This window comes from Lactuca serriola, chromosome 1 (assembly GCF_051521515.1).
Source record: "Lactuca serriola cultivar US96UC23 chromosome 1, Lser_US96UC23_V15, whole genome shotgun sequence".
NCBI classification, from domain to species: Eukaryota; Viridiplantae; Streptophyta; class Magnoliopsida; order Asterales; family Asteraceae; genus Lactuca; species Lactuca serriola.
The window spans coordinates 189,815,459-189,825,882 of record NC_136408.1 but is presented as its reverse complement, the minus strand read 5'-3'; the positions used below and the strand labels follow the sequence as shown (position 1 = coordinate 189,825,882).

General features: G+C 31.7%; 1 protein-coding gene across 17 annotated transcripts; it reads right to left on the bottom strand.

Moving 5' to 3' along the window:
- Positions 1-2,235: 2,235 nt before the first annotated feature.
- On the bottom strand, positions 2,236-6,630 carry LOC145101999 (heat shock factor-binding protein-like). 17 transcript variants are annotated; one of them, XM_079039380.1, is made up of 8 exons: positions 6,391-6,630; positions 5,473-5,538; positions 5,131-5,208; positions 3,733-3,814; positions 3,096-3,149; positions 2,816-2,839; positions 2,694-2,736; positions 2,236-2,589 (listed from the first exon to the last, which is right to left on the bottom strand). In XM_079039380.1, exons 4-8 carry the CDS (start codon positions 3,733-3,735, stop codon positions 2,465-2,467), a joined length of 249 nt encoding a protein of 82 aa, XP_078895506.1. In that variant the 5' UTR covers positions 3,736-3,814; positions 5,131-5,208; positions 5,473-5,538; positions 6,391-6,630; the 3' UTR covers positions 2,236-2,464. The 17 variants fall into 17 exon arrangements, with proteins under 17 accessions (XP_078895506.1, XP_078895521.1, XP_078895442.1 ...); XM_079039395.1 differs by having other exon boundaries at positions 3,733-3,798; XM_079039316.1 differs by having other exon boundaries at positions 3,733-3,851; positions 6,391-6,629.
- Between the last annotated feature and the right edge of the window lie 3,794 nt (positions 6,631-10,424).

Genomic DNA, 10,424 nt, shown 5'->3' with positions numbered 1-10,424 from the left:
TCTCTTGAAGTTTCCTGTGACTATAAGGTGAATTTACCTCGTGTATAGATCCCAAGTCACATAAGATCACATGGTAAATACTCAATATGTATATTCACGATTGTGAGGACATGTCAACTAAAGAGAATCTTGTTGATTCATTCCTTTAAACTAAAGCTCTAATCAAGGTTAATAGTCACATAAAGATCTAATGTTATTTGACTTGCATGTGTATAAACTTGATTCCATATTTTTGTTTGTTTTAATTTAGGAACCGATGTAGTTGTTGTCTCTGCTTGATATGTAAGTGGAGAACTTAATATTTGATGGAATTCGGTCATTTCATTTAGATTATCATTGTCTTCCACGTTTTCATGTTTAGAACCACCTCCAGAATATTAATTTATTCAAGCTTCCACAATCGGTCCTACTCTTGGAAGTAGTGATTTACGATTGTCATGGAGCATTGGTAGATTGTTCATGGGGATGAACATAACAAAGTTTGTGACCAATACTCATGAGTACTTTAAATGGAGATTTTAAGGTATTGGAGTAACCCTCACTTAAAGATTTCTTCATGGATTCAATCACAAGTAATTATAAGATGGTAATATCATATATTCTTCAAATGGAGATGCATGAGATTTTTCTCCTACAATCTGTTGTGTCTTGGTTTCTCCCCAACATTGTTTGTAAATTGCAATCATACAAGATTTGGCTAGATATGACATGAGAAACAGGTGGAATCTATGTAGTCAAAGTTTATTTGTTCACTTCTTCTTTAAAATGGATTCGATATCTTTGGACCCCTCGATGATTTGGTGTTGATGTTAAGATGAATAGTCGTGCTCAAACTGAATTGATTGATCAATTATGAGGTTTACTTTTGTCTGACACAATTCGGATTCGGGAAACAGAATTTTGAATGTTTGAGATTGACTATATCCGCGTTCATATAGATATCTTGAAGAGTAAAAGAATATTTGATCACTTATCCAAGGGTTGTTTCATGACTCTATGTTGTGTGTATGGCATGTACATTTGGTTGTATACTTTCTACTCATTACTAGTGAAAATTAGACTATATAGTGTTGGTAACTTGTGCAAGTAAGAGTGATCGAGAATGTTGTCCATCATAACAACACAATTACCACAATTTGTAATATTACTATTAATAGTAGGGTCCGTTTGGTTACACGCAAGGACATAAATAAGCAATAATGACATGGAAAAATTATAGGGGCTTGATTTGATAATTAATTAATAGTATTTAATTAATTAATAATATTTAATAAATTTAATTACCATATATATGGATAATTATTAGGTGACTAGATAATTATCTTCTTGGTTTTTATATCCTTCCCTATAAATAGAGAGAGGCCTTTGGACAAATTATTATGATATGTTTTACTCAAAACCCTAGGAAAAATTCGGCCCTACCTCTTCATACCTGAAACCCTCAAAATGGCGACGCCACATTGTGGTGGCTTCATTGCCACAACATGGTATCTGAAGTTCCATCATATTCAAATTTTGGAGCCTTCGTTTATGGTGTTCGTTGCATGGGTAATTGTCAGATGTTGTTGATCTAAGTGTCATGGGTCCAACTGCGAAAAAGGAGTTCTACGTTGGACTCTTAGCTCTCGTCAGTCAATCGAAGATCTACAAGGTTTTCTACTACTACAAAAGATATGAATTTCGCATATTATAAGTTGTATTAGGTAGGTTATTCATAGATCTGGTTTTTCGAGTCTATTGAGGATCAAAAGTTATTGCTTCCCTTGTCCCTTTATTAATGTTGTTTAAGGATCCTCACAACCCATCATTTTTGTTGGTGCGGTATTTTTGTTCCTTTTTGGCACGGTGTTCAAGTTGTTATCTTAGATAAGGAGTATCTAATACCTATGAGATTATTATACCAAACTTGTGACATAAGGTTATATTTTAATAAACTACAAAGTCGAGGAACATCACTTTTTTAAAAATATTTTTCTTCTTAAGCAAAGGTGAGGAGCACCAAGTATGACCAAAATATTTGACTAGCAAATATAAAAAGGTAACTAAAAAGACAATAAAAATAGAGTACCTTTATTTTGAACTTTAAAAGATCATTGATATAAAATGGTCAAATGATATGCACAAGTTTATTAGCACTAGCTGCATGGACAACACGCTAAACATGTTACCAATATCATAGCAAATTAATAAATATATAATTTATAATAAATATATATATAATATATGATATGATGATTTCAAATAATGAAAAAGGTATTCTTAATCAAACATCCTAAAACAACATAACCGAATTAGAATATCCAACAAGAATCCGTTAAGTGTCCAAAAAGAAAAAGAAAAACATAGTAGATATTATCACCATTGTTACTCAACGTAATTTCTAAACACGTGATGTGATAAAGAAAAAAAAAAAGACAAAAGTTACGCACAAAAAAACAGATGTTGATTTTGGAACATGTTTTTATTATGCAGCAGAACCATCCTTCTTTGAAGGTGATGGAGGAGGTTGAGTGCCCTCAGCTCCCATCTCTGCCCTAAGATCATTAATACTCTGCTCCAACTCGCTTATCCTTTCACCCATCTCATCGAGTACATTGTTGTTAAGGTCATCATTCAAAATCCATCTATCTTGTATGACAAAAAAATGTGGATACAGAATTCATAAAAAAACAATATCAAATAAAAAAGGATATTCTTTGAAACAATAGAGTCAGACATTGTTTGGAATCTGGTTTGCTGCAAAGACAACACTCGTCAGTACAAAGTAGGATGTAATTGTACTAAACATGCAACCAAAGTGCCATTTACAGCTTACCATTTGTGTGAGAAGGTTTTGAACCTACAAAAACAAGGGTGTTACTGTTAGTTATTCGGAAATGGAACTCGTATGGGCTAAATAAATTAGGATTTAATAACTTTTAAGCAACAAGTGATACTTTATTGATAACAAAAAATGAACATTCAAGAGCATTTTGTCAAAGCAAAAACAAGATCGAAATTAAAATGGAGACCATATGTAGGTTTAAGTGTTCTATAACCATTAATGGAATATTGCAAAGATAACAAAATAAAAACTACAAGTCCAAGGAACTTACAAACTGTGTCATATCAGCAGTATTTTGCTTGCCATCTCCCGAATCTTTTGCATCCTACAAACAAAAGCAGTTCAACCATTTGTATAATGGGAAAATTGTTTCAAAAATACATGATTCACAACTATCAATATAATTTTTACTTGTAACACAATGACAGGGTAAATTAAAAACTTTCTTGGGTCAGAAAATGAGGAGCGCTAACAATCTGATATGAAATGTCGTGACATCTGCAGTCGTATCAATTATCACAATAAAAGGGTGCCAAAATATCTCTTAAGCTAGAGGTCTATAACAACACATACTTTAGATTCAGAAACAAGGATAACCCTTTGCTTTCAACGTAGATATGTAATATCTTATATTAAACATTTATGGGGGAAACAAAATTTGGATTTATTTATGCATATCAACTCTAAAATCTGACACGCATACATCAAAGACAACTAACCGTAATGAAATTATACTAGTATTTCATGATTCTCCTACAATTTCATTTAAATCAACAATTTTCCCTAATTTAGAGAACCATATTAATGTTGCAGTGATCACATACATTACTGATATATGAAAACCTAATCATAATAGAAGAATCGATTAGTGAAGACTGGCGGAGAGACATAGAGAAGGTTCTACATACCATTTTTCAAGCGAATGTGAATCAATTCCAGCACTTTGTGGCTCCTTGCTCTCACTACGGAGGTTTCTACAATTATGTTCCCCTGATCGCCCGTTAAGCTTTTGTTTGAAATTGCAACACTAATTAGAAATAAATAGCAAAAAATCAATTATGCACAAATTTTTTTGAGCCACTTTAATTTTTTTGGTGCGGTTTTGTTGGTTCTATTTAGAAACTGCACCATTAAATCATTTTTTACCCGTTGTAATTTTTTTCTATTTTTCTATTTTTCATTTTTGGTGTAGTTTATGATTTATTTTGGTGCGGTTTAACCAATCAAATCAAACTACTAAAAGCTATTTTACAACTTTTAAAGCTTGAAGAAACACAAATTCTAATTTTTCACATGGATCAAGTCAAATTAAATCCACACCATTCATTCCAAAATCATCTAATGGTTAAGATGCACCAAAGAGATCCCACCTTAAGCTTGCATGGTTTTTTCTTGAAACCCTAATCCTTTTCTCTCAAGCCACCTCCCTTACACTCCCTCAATGCCGCTAACTCCCTCATAGCATCCGCAACCCCATCGGAGAGCCACAATGAGTGTTTAAATCGTGTTTGTGTTTGTAAACGAAAATATGAAAGAGAGACGATGTTCGATTGGGTGTGTGTGTGTGTTTAAATCTAGATGTAAGTGTATTTTTAAATCGAGTTTAAATGTTGAAATCTTACCAGCATTGTCATCTTTTTTAATCTTAAACATTGAGATATCCTCAACTTTCCTGGGTTCTTTATTGATTAATTACACGAATGGTCCCTATAGTTTGGGGTAATTTACAAATTTAGTCTCTAACTTATTTTTTTAACTCGGAAGATCTTTACTTTTGCTTTTATTACTTGTTTGGTCTTTACTTTTTGTTTTTGTTACGCGCTTGGTCCCTGTCTTACCTAAAAATACTATTATTTAAATATGAAAAAATAGTGGGGTTGGTCCCTGTCTTACCTAAAAATACTATTATTTAACTAGAAAAAAATAGTGGGGTAGGTAAGGTAAGGTGAGGATGATGGGATTGGGGGTGTGGTTATCTAAATAAATTAAAAAATCAAGGAAAAAATAGTATTTTTAATTAAGACGGGGACCAAAGATGTAACAAAAACAAATAGTAGGAACCTTCCGAGTTAAAAAAATAAGTTAGAGACCAAACGCACAAATTACCCTAAACCATAGGGACCATTCGTGTAATTTACTCTTCTTTATTCTTTGATAAAACATCGAAATGTATTATTTTTATGGAAACAAATCGTATTTAATAAAAAAAAAACCGTTTTGTAATCAATGTATTTATTTTTTACTTTAAAAAATGAAGGTTTCATTCTAAAGCTCTCGTAAATATCAAATCATAAGTAAAAGCTCACCTGAAATAACCAGTCACACGTAATGGATAAAAGCTTAAAATGGTCAGGCAACTCTAAAGCATCCCTATTGGCAAACGCCTGAGACACGCATCAAAATAGAACATTACGTTGGGAAGCCTATTGAGATGCCCATCGTTAATTCACAATAAACATCTTCTTTACACTTTAGTCATGACACACGTAAAAATCATAAAGTTCACATACATAACATCATAGAATATAATAAAACACAAAATCATAACATGACATCACATCATATAACCGCATGCAAACAATTAGCACATAGACACCAAAATATAGTTTCTTTTAGGATGTGTGCTTTGAAAAATCCTATGTACTCACATTTGTCTAATTGACCCTTTTCCTCGACTTTAAGTCTCGAGGCTTCTTGAAATCGTCAAGGTAATCCTATAACACATAAATATCATCATATTAAAAGGTGTTTCTGATTTTTTAGACAACCCAAATGTAGTTTTGAACACTTATTTGATTTGTACATATTTTGTCCAAATGTAGTTTTTAACACTTATTTGGTTTGTACAATTTTTCTTTAGTTTTTAGGATTTCCTAGCCCCGACCCCTGTTAAGTGTTTTGATCATAACTGTGGATACAGAACTACAAATGACTTGAACTCGATGTTTCTAGAAACTAGATACATTTTCCTACAACTTTGTCTCTTTGGGGTGTTTCACAATTCTACTTCAATTTTTCGTTATACAACTTAGAAGTAATGTTGTTGTCTTCTTATTTGTAAGATCTTTTATGCTCTTACTTCACCTTGTTATACCCATTTACCAATACACTTTTATACCCATTATTTGACATTAGTTCATTAAATATATCTTTATTATATTTCTATTAGTTATATAATATTTAAAATTTATTTTTTATTCCGCCTCGAGGCTCGATTCCTTATTTTTAAACCTTGTTACTAAGTGACTTATAGAAAATGTTATTTCCCGACAGAAAACACAAGGGGTATTGTGGTCTTTTTATGGCTATTCAAGCTAGAATTCACGGGTACTCTTCAAACAATTTAACCGAGCATTACAAAAGGTTATAAAGGGTTGTTTTGAGGACTTTAATAGCACCCAAACACAACATTTTGACAGCAATATCTCAGAAAAGGAATGGGAAAGAAACACTTAGAATTGCCCGGTTGTGAAGAACAAAAGAAATGGATTTTACTGGGTCTTTTAGCCTCTAATACGGGCATGATTTTAGGGCAGAAAAACGAGTTGAATAGCTCAAGAATATACCTGGAATGTGACCTGGGATCAGCCCTAAACAAGCCAAATCGGATTCCCCTTCTTCCTCTCTTCTCTTCGCGGTTTCCTTCTTCCTTCCTCGTCTCTCCTTTGTTTTTTCCTTCTTTCTGTCGCATCAATATTCTCCTGCTCTTTTCTGATTTCGAACAAGTAGCAGCCCTATGGAAGAAGCCTTCTGCGATTTATGTGAGCCACAAGAGGAAACGGACGAGAGATAAAAAAGGCCGATCGCTCCATTCCCTTGTATGGGAGTTATTGGTTTTTTTTTTTTTTTTACAATTTAACCCCTCTACTTCCATCTTTGTACAACTCCAACTCAACCCTAATTTCGTGAAGGTGACCAATCCGGCCGTTGTGTCGTGTTTTTGTCTGACACGATACGAAACGACAAAGTTTTCTGTAACACGAACACGACACGACATGATGTTGTGTTTTTTTCAATTAACACAAAAACGAACCGATTAAAAAACAACAAACATGACACGACACGACAAAGATGACATAATATAACAATTAATTTATTTAATTAATATTTAATCATAAATAACACGACAAACACAAAAAACATGACTGACAAATGTTAAATCGTGTCAATTTCGTGTCGGATATTGAACACGAACACGACACGACACGACCTCGTGTTTTTTACACTTGACACGAACACGAATTCGAATTTCAGTATCGTCCCAATTTTGTTTCATGTTGTCTCTGAATTGTCACCCCTAATTTCTTGTCATAGTTAGTTAACTTTTACTTAAATCAATCTATCTTTCACTTTGGTCCCCGTTATTTGCTAGATAACAATTAAGTCATTTAAATGTTTTTTTTTCTGTTTTTTATAACTATTATCGTTATTAGTTTTTTTAAGCTTAATTCCATCACAAATAAAACTATATTCACATATTGAGAGACGCAGTTGTCACAAACATAGTTCACACGGAACGTCACTTTGGCACTTTGTCTCCTCGACTTTAATCATTTTTGGTGAGGTTTTTGAGCCTTAATCTTTTTTGTGTGTTTTTTTCTTTTGGTGCGGTTTTTGATATTTTCTTTATTCGTGCGCGTTTTTTTTTTTTTCATTTTTTGGTTTGATTTATGAACTTCTTTGGTGTGGTATTTTGAGCTTTTAATCCTTTTTGATGCGGTTTTATTGGTGAGATATTTTTAGACTGATTTTTTATTTTTATTTTTTTTTTTTTTTTTTGGGGGGGGGGGGGATTCATTTTTTTACTGTTTGTGTGCTTTTCTAACTTTTTGGTGCAGTTTTTGAAACATTTTGTGTCCTACTTTTATGACAAGGACTTAAAAGGACAATTGTGTTATTAATTTGGTTACATTATGCCAAGGAAATGAATATACATCTCATCAAAATAAGAAAATTGTTACATTATGCCAATTGTGTTATTAATTTTGTTACATTATGCCAAGGAAATGAATATACATTCCATAAAAAAAATTATAAAATGCAAAATCAAAGGAAAAATTCAAAAATTCTTTTTTAAATACTATTTGCGCTATTTAATTTATCAAAAAAATAAAACAATAATAAAACAAATCACCGTTTTTTTCGAAATATGAGTAAAATATTACATTGTAATTAATCAAATCGAATTTTTAGAATGTTAGAATATTCTAATATTCTACTAAAATTTGTGGATATGTTAAAATATATAAATATTCTACTTGAATTTTTAGATTTTGTTAAAATATTCTAATATTCTATTAGGATTTTTTGAATATTTATAGTTTAATATTCTAGTAGAATATTCTAACATTCTAAAAATTTGATTTAATATCTACAGTATAATTTTGTATTAGCATATTTCATGTATATTTTGAAACAAACAGTAATATTTTTTATTTATCCATTTATTTAATTTTTTTGGATAAAAAATGACGAAAAAAATATTTTAAAAAAAAATTCAAAAATTTTCATTTATTTTGCATTTTAAAAATATTTTTTTTATCTCCAAAATGAATGGCTATGATTTCATCCCCATGTCTCACCAAATATGATGGTCTCACATGAACCTAACCATATATATATATATATATATATATATATATATATATATATATATATATATATGTGTGTGTGTGTGTGTGTGTGTGTGTGAACTTCAAATATTGTATGAATGTATGACTAATTCTTATCCATTGGATTAAAAGAAATGAAGAGTTGAGATACGAGGGTACACGTTATTAATATGTGGTAGCATTACTATATAATTTGGATTGTGGATTAAATATATTAATCGATTATTGTGGGTGATTTAATATATCATAGGAAGTTCGATTATGGAAATAATTTTTCTGGAAATCGGCTGTTGATGTTCTTTCACTGGGGTGTTCTTGACCATTTCGCAATAGGATTTCGATCATATTTATGGGTTTCGATGATAGCTTTGAATACTTAAGTTTTAATGGTTGATATTTTCAACATAATGTAACTTGATCTGATTTGAAAGAATAAGGGTAAACAGTGGTTTTGTTTGATGTTTACAGAGCCGATCCAAAGATATAGTGGGCTCAGGGCGAAAAAAATGGGCCCCTAAAGTTGGAAATAGACAAACCGTTATAAAATTCACTATTAATATTAACAAGCAAAAATATGGCCACAACATTACAAAAACAATTAATTTAAAGAAAAATAATTTTCCTAACATTTTAGATAACTTTATTTGTTTCTTTCTATATACATATCATATATTCTAGGAATTTTGGGCCCCTTAAAGACATGGGCCCTGGGCGACCGCCCAGGTTGCCCACCGTCTGGACCGGGCCTGATGCTTTATTGCTTTCGTGATGTAGATGGAACGATGGGAGCACATATGGCCCCAAACTTTTGAGTATAAATAAAACACCTTTTATTTAATCACCATATTGATTACTCATTATTTGTTGTTTCAGTTAATCAACTTCTTACTTGAATCATAACAACAGTTGTTCCATGCTCTTAGCATGCACACTATATTTTCCTATGGTCCTAATTTTGTAAAATAGATCAAATGAACACATTTCCACTTATGCTCATTTCACAATTCCTAATACATTAGTGTAAGAATACAAAATTCTCACCACTACTAGAATATGTTAGATTCTAACATTTTATGCAACGGTCATTTCGTAATGTCACGGCACAAAAGTCACCAAGACTCGGCTAATGAAATTATAAAATGCTCTATTGGAGATTGTTGCAAGACAATTCCATAGTCATGAAGTCTCATATTCAAAGTACATTCCTTTGGACATCCTTCTTGCATAAAAGTTTCCAATCTAGACATTGATTCTCGATATCTAACTCCCAATATGGAAACATTTCCATATTTGCCATATGACAACTCATTCTAAATAGAATCTTATCTATTCATAATAATGTCAATATGGTCTATCCATGACTATACTTCCAACTGTCCACAAGCGACCAATCCTTGGCGAACCTTAGATTTTCCTTGACAGTTGTTTAATTATTTTAGTCAAATCCGATTCTATTCCCTTTTTCCATCTAAATGCCCTAGGCATTTGGAAAGTTTTAGAGCGGTCGAATATTACAGGATATGCAATCGATCCTATACCCGAAGCGTGTGGGATACGATTCATAATGAAAAACGTGATACTTTACTAGTTTCTTGCTATAATATTGTCATAATATTTCTATTTGTCATGTTCTCAAAATTCGAACTATGAAGAAGGATGTCGTAATCATAATCAAACTTTGAGAATGCAAATAATAAATATATGCTTGACTAAATTCAATTAAAATTTCTCGATCTAAGCTTTTAGATTGGAAACGAAGTATAACATTCTCTCCCTTAATTATAGCAAAAACAACTTTTCAACCCCTGCAACTTTGCAAAGTGAAACTTTTGTTTTTTTTAGAATTAATATTGCCAACTTGCAATACTTAAAATAATAATCATGCTCCCACTAACATGATGATTATATCCATTCCAGCATAACATTTATGCTCCCACTAGCTTTGTCACGTATTCAGAAAACAGTTGGACTTCTAGAAGACAATACTT